Source organism: Chlorocebus sabaeus, chromosome 6, assembly GCF_047675955.1.
Source record: "Chlorocebus sabaeus isolate Y175 chromosome 6, mChlSab1.0.hap1, whole genome shotgun sequence".
Lineage (NCBI taxonomy): Eukaryota > Metazoa > Chordata > Mammalia > Primates > Cercopithecidae > Chlorocebus > Chlorocebus sabaeus.
The window spans coordinates 12,826,736-12,840,699 of record NC_132909.1 but is presented as its reverse complement, the minus strand read 5'-3'; the positions used below and the strand labels follow the sequence as shown (position 1 = coordinate 12,840,699).

At 50.9% G+C, this 13,964-nt stretch overlaps 2 protein-coding genes across 2 annotated transcripts in view; both read left to right on the top strand.

The window, feature by feature from the left end:
- The window catches only part of RELB (RELB proto-oncogene, NF-kB subunit), a 42,148-nt gene extending 40,379 nt beyond the window's left edge, over positions 1 to 1,769 (top strand). The window contains exon 11 of the mRNA XM_007997163.3: positions 988 to 1,769. Coding sequence (XP_007995354.1) covers positions 988 to 1,367 — 380 coding nt within the window. The 3' untranslated portion in view covers positions 1,368 to 1,769. The remainder of the gene's footprint in view (positions 1 to 987) is intronic.
- Positions 1,770 to 2,914: 1,145 nt separating this feature from the next.
- The window catches only part of CLASRP (CLK4 associating serine/arginine rich protein), a 33,182-nt gene continuing 22,132 nt past the window's right edge, over positions 2,915 to 13,964 (top strand). The window contains 2 exon segments of the mRNA XM_007997165.3: positions 2,915 to 2,977; positions 4,052 to 4,179. Of these exon segments, the coding sequence (XP_007995356.2) occupies positions 4,081 to 4,179 (99 nt within the window). The 5' untranslated portion in view covers positions 2,915 to 2,977; positions 4,052 to 4,080.

Sequence of the window (13,964 nt, the reverse complement as noted above, 5' to 3'; positions counted from 1 at the left end):
CCTAAGAATGACATTTATTTTTTTCTGACAATTTTGGGACTGGTGACTTCCCAACTTGTGTCTCCCATGGTCTGGAGATGTCACTTTTTGGGTTGTCTCTGTATGTTGGGGGGCTTTGGAACCTCTTCTCCTTCCTCACTCTCAGGGAAAACTCTCCACAGCTGTGTCGGAGCATGGTTTCACATGCTAGTTCCACAACAGTTGTGTGAGCCTTCCACTGACTTTCCCTCAGTGCCCTCAGTGCTTTAGTTTACTTCTTATTATCACTACTTTTAGAGACAAGGTCTTGCTGTGTTGCCCAGGCTGGAGTGTAGTGATGTGATCATACTTCCCTGCAGCCTCAAACTGGGCTCAAGCAATCCTTCTGCCTCAGCCTGCCAAGTAGCTGGGACTACAGGCGTGCACCACCACATCCAGCTAACTTTTAAATAATTTTTTCGTAGAGACAGGGTCTTGCTATGTTGTGTTGGGATTACAGGTGTGAACCACCATGCCAGAAGGCTACATTCTTGGCCTTCAATTTAGTTATTATCTGAGAATGGTGATAGTCCCACATGGATTCTCCTTGGGATTAAGATGGCACCTTAAGGCCAGGCTTGGTGGCTCATACCTGTAATCTCAGCACTTTGGGAGGCTGAGGCAGGTGGATCACCTGAGGTCAGGAGTTCGAGACCAGCCTGGCAAACATGATGAAACCCCATCTCTACTAAAAAGAATAATTAGCTGGGCGTGGCACGTGCCTGTAGTTCCAGCTACTCGGGAGACTGAAGCAGGGGAATCGACTTGAACTGGGGAGGAAGAGGTTGCAGTGAGCCAAGAGTACACGACTGCATTCCAGCCTGGGCGACAGAATGAGACTCCATCTCAAAAATAAAAAAAAAAGGCCACCTTGATATCACATTTTGCAGGAAGTAGGGCATTTGAATTAGGGCCTGGTCAGAAGTTGGCCCTAAATCACACTACACTTCTCTGTCTTCATCCCCGTAGGCCCGTTCCTCCCGCCGTCAGCCCTGCTGCCAGACCCTGACTTCTTCTCTGGCACCGTGTCCCTGCCTGGCCTGGAGCCCCCTGGTGGGCCTGACCTCCTGGACGATGGCTTTGCCTACGACCCCACGGCCCCCACACTCTTCACCATGCTGGACCTGCTGCCCCCGGCACCGCCACATGCTAGCGCTGTTGTGTGCAGTGCGGGGGCCGTGGTTGGGGAGACCCCTGGCCCTGAACCGCTGACGCTGGACTCGTACCAGGCCCTGGGCCCCGGGGATGGAGGCACCGCCAGCCTCGTGGGCAGCAACATGTTCCCCAATCAGTACCGCGAGGCGGCATTTGGGGGCGGCCTCCTATCCCCGGGGCCTGAAGCCACGTAGCCCCGCGATGCCAGAGGAGCACTGGGTGGGGAGGGAGGTGGAGGAGCCGTACAATCCCAACCAGGATGTCTAGCACCCCCATCCCCTTGGCCCTTCCTCATGCTTCTGAAATGGACATATTCAAGCCTTGGTGAGAAGCTCCGTTGCACGGGTTTCCCCTTGAGCCCATTTTGCAGATGAGGAAACTGAGTCCGGAGAGGAAAAGGGACATGGCTCCCGTGCACTAGCTTGTTAAAGCTGCCTCTGTCACCACATGTGGGGGAACCTTCTCCAGTAGGATTCGGAAAAGATTGTACATATGGGAGGAGGGGGCAGATGCCCGGCCCTTCCTCCCCAGACTTGAAGGTGGGGGGTAGGTTGGTTGTTCAGAGTCTTCCCAATAAAGATGAGTTTTTGAGCCTCGGGGGTTTTGTCTGTTCTGCGCTTGGGAAACGCCCTAGTTCCTTACGTAGCAAATAAAGCCTCCTGGCTGGGGGCTCAGGCCTGTCATCCCAGCACTTTGGGAGGCCAAGGCGGGAGGATCGCTTGAGCTCATGAGTTTGAGATCAGCCTGGGCAACATGACGAAACCTAGTCTCTACAAAAAATACAAAAATCAGCCGGGCGTGGTGGCGCATGCCTGTAGTCCCAGCTACTCGGGAGGCTGAGGTGGGAGAATCGCTTGAACCCAGGAGGCAAAGGTTGCAGTGAGCCTAGATCGCGCCACTCTAGCCTGGGCGACAAAGACAGGCTCCGTCTCAGAAAATAAATAAATAAATAAATAAAATAAAAAAGATAAAAATATGGCTGTAACATTCTAGTTTATGCCCTGAAAAGGGGAATATAGTCATTCTATAGTGTTTGGAGATTTTGGGTTACCCTTAATTGTATGCAAGTTGTCTTACTGTGTATTGTCCCTTAATTTCAGGACTCAGATTTCATGCTTGAAGAAATGCAGGTTAGTTTAAACTTTCAAGGAAATTTTTAAGGTGGCAAAAGGTTTTAGTGGCATATACATCTTAATCTGTAGATGGGAGTGATTAGCTGTTTAAAAGTTGAAATGTGACTGAAAAGGAAATGGAGTAGGGCAAATTTTAAATGAGATTATTTTTCATCTTCAAACAGGCAGACCTGTTATCCTAAACTAGGGTTTTTAATGACCACAGCAAGCAAGCATGCAGCTTACCGCTTGAAAGACAGGGTCTTGCCTCACCCAAGCTGGAGTGCAGTGGCCCTTTGAAGTTTACTACAGCCTCAGACTTCTGGGCTCAAGTGATCCTCAGCCTCCCAGTGGTCTTTGTAGACAGCCTGATGGAGTCTCATGGCACAAGAAGATTAAAACAGTGTCTCCAACTTTAATAAATTTTTGCAATCCAAAAAAAAATAAATAAATAAATAAATAAAATAAAAAAGATAAAAAGATAAAGCATCCAAGCTCTTTCCCTTCTCGGCTCTACCGCTTCTTCCTCTGGACCCCGCCCCTCTCAACCCTAGGACCCGCCCCTCACGTCGGCGGAACTGCGCTGTGCAGAGCTCCACCACGCTCCGCCCCCTCCCCCTAGCGCGGCCTTTCATTTCCGCTTCCGGTGCGGGCAGCGCGCGAGCGCAGCTTTGGGAGGCGGAGACCAGCCGGTGAGTGCAGGCGGCGGGCTCGACCTCCCGGTTTTCGGGCAGGCGTCAGCCCAGCTTCTCCCTTTCCTTAGGCTTTTCCCATACTGCTGTAGGCTTCTGCTGCGTCCCGGCCCCGAGGATCGCTCGTCCCTCACCCCATTCGGCCTGACGGGCCTCAGGCCGCGCCCGTGCCCCGGCTGTGGGCCAGAAGTTGCCGCGTCGGACTCGGCCTTCGGCCCAACAGCTTATCACAGTCCCTGCCCCCATGTCAAAAAAAAAAAAAAAAAAAAAAATCCAGCCCAATCCTCAGGCCGCGACGCGATCCACAAGCCCTGTCCAAACCTTCGGTCTCCTCCCTTTCCCACAAGCCCTGCCCCCAAGCTCAGCCCACGCCCTCCCGTCAGCCAACTCCGCCTCTTCTCAAGCTCTACCCTCTTTTTCCTTGGGTACTCTCCACACCCTGCCATCTAGATCCCATCTTTAGACCTCAACTTCACTCTGGTCTCCTTGCAACACTCCCTTCCCGTGTTCCCACTCCCTCTAGCATCTTCATCTTCCGCCACGCCCTTCACCTGTCCTCAACCTCCACCTTCATGCAACTGCACTGTTCCCTTAAAGGCTTTCTCCTATTTCCTCCACCTGCCTTAATCCTTACCTTCCTTATCCCTCTAGCACCCAGACTCATACCCACGCATGGCCCCTAGTGGGAGCCTTTTCAGCTCTTCTCTTTCCCTTGAGCTCCAGCCTTAGGTGCTCAGGGTTTGCCGTCTGACCCTACTTCAAACTACTGACCCTACTGATGTTTCAAAACTTTCATCCCCGACTCCAGCGCATGGAATGTAGGACACCCCTTTCCCAGGGATGCTCACCTGAGAATCACCTAAGGGTTTTTTAGAATGCCCAAGTTGCCAGATCGAAGTTGTTAGGGATGGACTTGAACATCTGGCATACCGTTCTGCAGCTTCACTTCTGCTCCCTGAAGCTAAGCGATGTGTTGTTTGGGATTGACTCTGTCACCAGCTTGTTAGATGACTTTGATTCTGCCCATATGGTTTTCACAGCCCATCTGACTTTCCTGGTCCCTTCATCCCTCAGGTTGAGGCCCCAGGCTTGGCCTCACCACAATGTGGCACGAGGCTCGGAAGCATGAGCGGAAACTTCGAGGCATGATGGTCGACTACAAGAAGAGGGCGGAGCGGAGACGGGAGTATTATGAAAAGATCGTGAGTAACTGGCCTTTCGTCTGGGGTGGGGAACCCTAGTTTGGGGGACACAGGTCATCCTGGTAAAATCTGGGCTTGGAAGTATGTCAAGACAAGAGGCTTATTTCCTCAGGAGTATATTCATTAATCTTTTCTTGAGCATAATCATTGTTAGGATCCCAAGAGCTTCTGTTTGTTGTAACATACTGTGTCGTTTGGTGTGGCCTCCCAGTGCCGATCTGGTGTTAGCAAGAAAAAGGGAAGTCTCTATAATCCTCAGAGCAGTCCTGACGTTAGACTGGCCACCTCCAGAACGTTGTCTGTTTTGCTTGTTACTGGGTTCCCCATTCCCAGAAGAGCTCAGCCACTCTTGAGGTTTGGCTTGGCACACAATAGGAGTGAGTATTAAGTTGGCTGGGCACGGTGGCTCACACCTGTAATCCCAGCACTTTGGGAGGCCGAGGTGGGCGGATCACCTGAGGTCGCGAGTTCAAGACCAGCCTGGCCAAAATGGTGAAATCGCGTCTCTACTAAAGATACATAAATTAGTCAGGCTTAGTGGTGTGTACATGTAGTCCCAGCTACTCGGGAGGCTGAGGCACAAGAATTGCTTAGCCTGGGAGGGGGAGGCTGCAGTGCACGGAGATGGCACCACTGCACTCCAGCCTGGGTGACAGAGCTAGATTCTATCTCAAAAAAAAAGGAAAAAAAAAAAAGGAGTGAATATTAAGTGAAACCTGACCACTTCCCTCTCCTGTTTGATGCTTCAGTTGTTTTGGGGGGAAGACCAAACTATCCCTGGCCTAAAAGACCCTTGTGGTCTGACCACTGAGCTTCATCCTTGGACAGCTCCACTGGCCTATTTCTGCCACCACGGGCCTTTGGCCTGTATTACCCCCTCCTCACCTGTTTAACTCCTCTGTCTCCTTGGGATCCCAGCTTGAAATGGCACCTGTTTACTAGGTTCAGTTTTCCTGTCAGATGACATTTATATAGACATTTTCCATTTGCTCCTATATTACTGCCCCAGCCTCCTCTCTGGTCCGCTGGCCTCCAGTCCTGGCTCCTCCAGTCTATCCTCCCTAGAAGAGTCCAAGAGGCCTTTCTAAAGCGCAAAAGTGACCCTGTCCCTTTCTTTCTCACAGCACCTCTATGGCTTCTAAGTACCCTTGAGAGAAAGCCTGGGCTCCTCACTGTGGCCTTTAGGGTCCTGCATGGCCTGGTCTTTGCCCCTCTTCCAGACTCATACCACCCCACACTCTCCCTTGTTCCTTTGCACAAGTCATTTTGACCTCCTTGCTATTCCTCCACTGACCCAAGCGCTCCCCAGCCACAGGACCTTTGTATGAGCTCTTCCCATACCTGGTTAACTACTGCTCATCTGTCAGATCTCAGTCCTCAGAGCAGTCTTGTTTCCCGAGCTCAGTCAGGTGTCCTCTAAAAATGCCGTAATCATGGCTCCCTTTCCTTCCCCTTTGTGGAATTTAACACACTTAAGATACACATACATGGGTCTGGTGTGGAGGCTCATGCTTGTAATCGCAGCATTTTGGAAGGCCAAGGTGGGTGGATCACCTCAGGTCAAGAGTTTGAGACCAGCCTGGGCTGACATGATGAAACCTCGTCTCTACTAAAGAGACAAAAATTAGTTGGGTGTGGTGGTGGGCACCTGTAATCCCAGCTACTTGGGAGGCTGAGGCAGGAGAATTGCTTGAACCTGGGAGGCAGAGGTTGCATTGCTCTCCAGCCTGGGCAACAGTGAGACTCCACCTCAAAAAAAATACACACACACACTCACACACTCGCACACACGCATACACAGGTTGAACATCCCTAATTCAAAATCCGAAATGCTCCAAGTTTTCTTTTTTTTTTTTTTCGAGACAGAATCTTGCTCAGTTGCCCAGGCTGGAGTGCAGTGGTGTGATCTCAACTCGCTGCAACCTCCACCCCCCAGGTTCACGCTATTCTCCTGCCTCAGTCAACCCTCCTGAGTAGCTGGAATTACAGGCGTGTGCCACTATGCCTGGCTAATTTTTGTACTTTTGGTAGAGACAGCGTTTCACCATGTTGGTCAGGCTGGTCTTGAACTCTCGACCACAGGTAATTTGCTTGCCTCGGCCTCCCAAAGTGCTGGGATTACAGGCGTGAGCCACTGCGCCCGGCTAGCTCCAAAATCTGAAACTGTCTGAGTACTGACACGATGCCGCACTACAAGTGGAAAGTTTCATATATAAGTACTTAACACAAACTTCGTTTCATGCACAAAATTATTTAAAATATTGTATACAGTTACCTTCAGGCTGTGCTTATAAAGTATAAATGAATTCGGTCTTTGTACTTGGGTGCCATCCCTAAGATATCTCATGATGAATAGGCAAATATTCCAAAATCTGAAAAAGTCCAAAACATTTCTGATCCCAACCACTTCAGATAAGGAATACTTAACAGTGTGTGTGCGTGTGTGTATAAAATATGCTTATCTATTCATACGTATATGCACATACCCAGCTCTGTGAGCCTGGGGCTAGTTGTGTTTGGGTCACATTTGTACCCTAGGGTTGGGTCCGTCAAATACGGTTTGAAAGAATAGATGAATAAAACAATATTAACAATAGTAATTAACCATTTAATTGATCCTTCACAGAAACCCTGAGGCCATGTGAGAGGGCTTTAGATGCAGGATTTTTTTTTAATCCCCCGCAGTCACCTGTGAGACAGAGACCGCTCTTAACCTCCACTCAGCAGAGAAGAGGAAGCTCTAAGAGCTCCTCGCTTGCCTCTGCCACCCAGGAAGGAACCAGAGGGCTAAAGGGAGAGCTCATCTTTGATAGCGTCAGAATGATGTGGCCATGAGAGCAAGGCCTGGGTCTCTGTGGGTCATAGCTGAGGCCCCAGCACTGGCCTAGGAACACAGCACTCAGGAATGAATAGCTGCCTTTTTTTTTTTTTTGAGATGGAGTCTTGCTCTGTCACCCAGGCTGGAGTGCAGTGGCATGATCTCAGCTCAGTGCAACCTTCGCATCCTGGGTTCAAGCAATTCTCCTGCCTTAGCCTCCCAAGCAGCTGGGACTATAGGTTCCCGCCCCCACGCCTGGCTAATTTTTGTATTTTTAGTAGAGACGGGGTTTCACCATGTTGGCCAGGCTGGTCTCAAACTCCTGACCTCAAGTGATCCGCCCACCTTGGCCTCCCAAAGTGCTGGGATTACAGACGTGAGCCACCACACCTGGCCTAGCTGCCGTTTTTTAAGGGCCCATGGTGTGCCAGACCCAGTGCCCACCAACTTGGCATAGTAGTCCTTTTAACAGGCCTGGGAGGTGGGTATTAATCATGCCTGTGTTAAAGGTGATGCCACGATAACAGCTAACGCTGTTGAGCAGTTCTCTGGTAACCACTGTGCTAACTACTTGGCTTGTATCTCCGCTTCATCAAAGCCACACCCCAGACTAGGAGGTGGTTCTTATTATTTCCATTTTACAGAGGACAAAACTGGAGCACAGAGATGCGTGGCTTACAGTCACACAGCACGAGGGCAGAGCTGGCACTGTAACCCAGTCTCTGACACTTAAGCTCTCTAAGCTTTTCACCTGTGCCTTATCATGCAGAAATAGAGGTTCAAAAAGGTGAGGCATAGCAAGACCCCATCTCTGCAAAAAATAATTTTAAAAAATTAGCCAGGTTTGGTGGCATATGCCTGTGGTCCCAGCTACTCGGGAGGCAGAGGCAAGATGAGACCTGGGAGGGTAGGGCTACAGTAAGCTGTGATTGCACCACTGCACTGGAACCTGGGTGACAGTGAGACCCTGTCTCAAAAAGGAAAGGTGAGGCGACTTGCCCAAGGCGACACAGCCAGGAGGCGAGATACCATCATGGTTAGTCCTTAGAATTTGGGAGTCATGGGGCTCTGGGTTCAAATTCTAACGAACCCACTTACCTATAGTGTAACGTGGGCAAGTGACTGTCTCCCTGAACCCATTTCCTCTTCCACATGTGAAATGATGTCACATGGACAATCAGCTTTGGCTCTAACAAACCTAGAACATCCATCAGTGGCTTAAACAAGAGAGACGTTTATTAGTCACAGAAAAGCCAAAAGGTAGCCAGTTAGCTGAGGGACCTAAGCTGCTTCTGTTTTGTTCTCCTGGGCACAGCTTCCCTTCCCATTGTTGCGTCAAGGTCTAAGAGGCTGTGGCCATCATGTCTTCGTTCTCTCCAGCAGTGAGGGAGAAGGGAGGAAAAGGGGCAAAGCGCTCATGCCATTCGTTGAGAAAGTTTCTAAGCCAGGTGCGGTGGCTCACGCCTGTAATCCCAGCACTTTGGGAGGCCAAGGCAGGAGGATTGCTTGAGCCCAGGAGTTCGAGACCAGCCTGGACAACATGGTGAAACCCCGTCAATACCAAAATATACAAAAATTAGCCAGGCATGGTGGCGTGCATCTGCAGTCCCAGCTCCTCAAGAGGCTGAGGTGAGAGGATCTCTTGAGCCCAGGAGGTGGAGGCTGCAGTGAGCTGTGATTGTACCACTGCACTCCAGCCTGAGTGGGAGAGTAAGACCCTGTCTTTAAAAAAAAAAAAGTTTCTGGATGTTTTCCTGTAACATTTCCACTCCTCCCCTGCTGATCAGGAAGTAGTCTTGTGAAAAGCTGTAAGGGGCCGAGTGCGGTGGCTCAAGCCTGTAATCCCAGCACTTTGGGAGGCCGAGACGGGCGGATCACAAGGTCAGGAGTTCGAGACCATCCTGGCTAACATGGTGAAACCCCATCTCTACTAAAAAATACAAAAAAGCTAGCCAGGCGAGGTGGCTGGTGCCTGTAGTTCCAGCTACTCGGGAGGCTGAGGCAGGAGAATGGCGTAAACCCGGGAGGCGGAGCTTGCAGTGAGCTGAGATCCGGCCACTGCACTCCAGCTCGGGCGACAGAGCAAGACTCCGTCTCAAAAAAAAAAAAAAAAAAAAAAAAGAAAAGCTGTAAGGAAGGCTAAGAGGTATAGACTTTATTTTGGGTCGCCCTGACCAGATATATTTGGAGTTCTATTACTGTTGTAGGAAAGGGAATAGATGTTGGTTGCCAATTAATGGTTTGCCACAAACAGCGGAGGCAAGAGCATGTCCCTCGATGTTGCTGGAGTGTTGGATGTACAGACCGCTGAGAGAGGCCTGGCCAGTGTCGCTATTGCTCAGTAAATATTAGTTCTTGTTATTGATGTTACTGTTCCTGGTAGAGCTGGAGTTTGGATCCAGGTGGAGGGATGGTACAAAGGAAGGAAGGGTGGAGCTGGGACTCCAGGCCCCCTCCCTGTTAGCAAGGGAGCTTGCTGCATTGTATACCCTTTCAGGACAGTGGTGACGATCAGCCCCTCTCACTGGATAACGGGAAAGAGCTCAAAGAACCAATGTCTGTGGGTGCTTTGTGGTGCAGGCCTGTACAAGCAGCCATTGTCCCTGTATGTGAACGTGACCTGCATTCCGATCCGGGCTGCCAAGCTGTGGGGTATGGCTGGGCCACGGCTGATGGCTGCTTTGAGGAGGGGGCTCTCATACTCAGTCTTGGGCCGAGAGCGGAGGCTGTGGAGCGAGTGTCAGTGAAGCTGCGGTAGATTGTGGCAGGCTGAATGAGTGTGTCCAGATGCAGTTGGTTTCTCTTCCTGATTTGTCTTTGGTGCCTGCTTTCTCTCCCTGTCTTCAGTCCCAAGCAGACTCCGGTTCTGTCATTGCTTCTGTCCTTGTCTACTTTCCATTTTAATCAGTGGTTTGGATAAAGAAACAGAATCCTGGCCGGGCGCGGTGGCTCAAGCCTGTAATCCCAGCACTTTGGGAGGCCAAGACGGGCGGATCACGAGGTCAGGAGATCGAGACCATCCTGGCTAACACGGTGAAACCCCGTCTGTACTAAAAATACAAAAAACTAGCCAGGCGAGGTGGCGGGCGCCTGTAGTCCCAGCTACTCCGGAGGCTGAGGCAGGAGAATGGCGTAAACCCGGGAGGCGGAGCTTGCAGTGAGCTGAGATCCGGCCACTGCAGTTCAGCCCGGGCTACAGAGCAAGACTCCGTCTCAAAAAAAAAAAAAAAAAAAAAAAAAAAAGAAAGAAACAGAATCCTTTGTTGATATGGAAATGAGAAGTAAACGGGTCGCAGCTCAGGTGTGGTCTCCTCCAGGAAGCCCCAGACTGACCCCCAAAGTCTGGGTCAGGTGTTCCCACTGTGGGCCCCCATCTCAGCGCTGTCCACTCTAGGTGTCCTGGTGTGGGGACAAGTCTGTCTCCCATACTGGACTGTGAGCCCATGCGGGCAGGGCCAGGGGTATCTCAGTTACTGCCATACCCTAGCACAAGGCCTGCTTAACAGTTGAATGAATGAATGAGCAACTTCATGAACTCCTTTGACCCAATCTGATCCTAGAGACAGGATAATCCAGTGGTTAAGAGTTGGTTTTGGGCAGGGCGCGGTGACTCACGCCTGTAATACCAACACTTTGGGAGGCTGAGGCGGGCAGATCACCTGAGGTCAGGAGTTCGAGACCAGCCTCACCAACATGGAGACCCCTCATCTCTACTAAAAATACAGAATTAGCCGGACATTGTGGTGCATGCCTGTAATCCCAGCTACTCGGAAGGTTGGGGCAGGAGAACCCGGGAGGCAGAGATTGCGATGAGCCGAGATCGTGCCATTGCAGCTCAGCCTGGGCAGCAAGAGCGAAACTCTGCTCCAAAAAAAAAAAAAAAAAAGTGGATTTTGGATCTTGAAAACACTTACGCACTTACGTTCATTATAGCATTATTCGCAATAGCCAAGAGGTAGATGCAAGCTAAATGTCCATTGAGGGATACATCGAGAAAGAAAATATGGTCTTTACACATAATGCAATATTATTCAGAGCCCCATGGCTCTGAGCCTCAGTTTGCTCATCTGTAACATGGGCATAAGAATAGTATCAGCTGGGCGTGGTGGCTCATGCCTGTAATCCCAGCACTTTGGGAGGCTGAGACAGGCAGATCATGAGGTCAGGAGTTCGAGACCAGCCTGGCCAATATGGTGAAACCCCATCTCTACTAAAAATACTAAAATTAGCCAAGTGTAGTGGTGGCCATCTGGAGTCCCAGCCACTCGGGAGGCTGAGGCAGGAGAATCGCTTGAACCTGGGAGGTGGAGGTGGAAGTGAGCTGAGATCATGCTACTTGCACTTCAGTCTGGGCAACAGAGCGAGACTCTGTCTCAAAAAAAAAAAACAAAAAGAATAATACCTTCTGGCCAGGTGTGGTGGCTCACACCTGTAGTGTCAGCACTTTGGGAGGCCGAAGCGGGCAGATCACGAGGTCAGTAGTTCAAGACCAGCCTAGCCAACATGGTAAAACCCCGTCTCTACTAAAAATACCAAAATTAATGAAGTGCGGTGGCGGGCACCTGTAATCCCAGCCACTCAGGAGGCTGAGGCAGGAGAATCACTTGAACTTGGGAGGCGGAGGTTCCGGTGAGCCGCGATCGTACCAGTGCACTCCAGCCTGGGTGACATAGAAAGACTCTGTCTCAAAAAAAAAAAAAAGGCTGGGGGGTTGGGCGTGGTGGCTCACGCCTGTAATCCCAGCACTTTGGGAGGCTGAGGCGGGTGGATCACAAGGTCAGGAGATCGAGACCATCCTAACTAACACGGTGAAACCCTGTCTCTACTAAAAATACAAAAAAAAAAAAAAAAATTAGCCGGGTGTGGTGACAGGCGCCTGTAGTCCCAGCTACTTGGGAGGCTGACGTGGGAGGATGGCGTGAACCCGGGAGGCGGAACTTGCAGTGAGCCAAGATTGCACCACTACACTCCAGCCTGGGCAACTGAGCAAGACTCGGTCTCAAAAAAAAAAAAAAAAAAGGATAGTATGTTTCTCCCATGGTTGTGACATTCGAGTGAGCCAGTACAAATAAAACAGTGCCTGGTTTTTTGTAGGGTTCATTGACTTTTCCAGAATCTCCCAACAGAACCAGGCCCTGGACTCCAGGTGTTTACTCCCAGCTCAGTGCTTTTTCCTTTCTGTGAAGCTGACCCTGCCAGTAGCTTCCTTGTACCTGCCAAATTCTGTCCTGCAAACAGTGTCTTATGAGTCCTGGCTGTGGGAACAGGGCATTTGGCCTGGAACAGCCTCAGGAGTATGATGGGATCTTGACCTTGGACTTGGCTGGCCTGTCCCAGGGCAGAGGGAGTGGGGTGCGCTGTGTGGCCCCAGCTGAGGAATCAGCTAAGGGATCAAGGGAGGCAGGCGAGGTGCAGCGTGAGGAGGTGGACTCTAGCAGCGCCACCTCGCTGGGCCTGTGGTTTTGAGCGTTCCTTAGAGTCAATTTTCTTTAGGTGTGAAATGAGAGTTACAGCAGCCCAGCACCTGGTGCGTCGTGAGTGCGGGGTTGAAACTAGCCGGGTATTAGCCGTGGTCCCTGGTGAGTGACTCAACTCCTTCCAGCCCGGACTGCACCTGCTCATCTGCCAGCTGAGGGCTGGGGTAGGAGATAGAGACAGAGTGAGGAGGTACAGGAGCTTGGAAACTTGGAGCTGGCATTTTTTTCCTGACGGGGCTCAGAGTCTTCATCTGTTAGTAAGGATTATTCCTCTCTTTCCTTCATTGGGTGTTCTTGAGCGCCTGCTGTGGGCCAGGCCCTGTTCTAGGCTCTAGGGTTATAGCAGCCAAAACAGAGCCCTGCCTCCTGGGAGTTGCGTTCTAGCATGGGAGAAAGGTGATGAATGAATATTAGGCCTAGAGGCAGGTGGTAGCAGGTGCTCAAAAGAACACAAGTGGAGTTCAGTGAGTGAATTGTGTGGTATGTGAATTACATCTCAATAAAGCCACAGAGTGAAGGAGCTTGCATAGATAAGTGAGGAGCTATTTAGATAGGGTCACTGAGGACGGCTTTTAGGAGGAGATCTGAAATAAACGGGGGAGCAGCAAGCGCAGAGGTCCTGAGCAGAAGTGCGGGGCGTGTCTGGAATGCCCAAGGAATGGCATGAGGGCCAGTGTGCCTGGAGCAGAGTAGGGGAGGGGAGAAGTCAGAGAGGGACAGGCCAGCACCTGTGAGGGCTGAGCTGTCAGGGGGTAGGGGGTGGGGGGTGGGGGGTGGAGTGCGGCCCAACAAGTGTCAGCGAATGCCCTGGAGGCAGAGCCCAGGGACAAGGTGGTCCAGGTGAGAGGGGATGTTGGATGGGGCTGGGGGTGAGGGGGTGAGAAGTGACTGGACTCTGGGTGTATGTCACTGGGAGCTGGGTCAGGATTTCATGGACAGCACAGCAGCTGCTCCTACGGCTCTGGTAGGCTCCTCTGGGAGCATCCAGCGAGAGGTCATCCAGGGCCCAGCTCTCTGGAAGCTCAGTCGTTGCCAGATTTTCTTCTGATCATGACGCTCTTACGATGACTTGGACTTGTGACCCCTGCACGAAGGCAAAGACTTGAGGGCCATCGACTCGGGACAGTCTTCCCTGTCTTACTAGCTGTTTTTTTTTTTTTTTTTTTGGCTCATGCATAACAGTGGTAGGGACTTAGTGCCCTTTGGACTTTTTTCTTTTCTTTTCTTTTTGGTTGTTTTTACAAACAGCTCATTGAGATAAAGTTCACAGTTCGCTCATTGAAGGATGTAATTCAGTGCTTTTCAGCATGGATTGTGCAGCTATCACCGCAATCAAATGTTAGAACATTTTTGTTACCCCAAAAAGAAGCCCCGACTGGCACGGTGGCTCACGCCTGTAATCCCAGCCCTGTAATCCAGAGGCCAAGGCAAATGGATCTCTTGAGGTCAGGAGTTTGAGACCAGCCTGGCCAACATGGTGAAACCAAGGC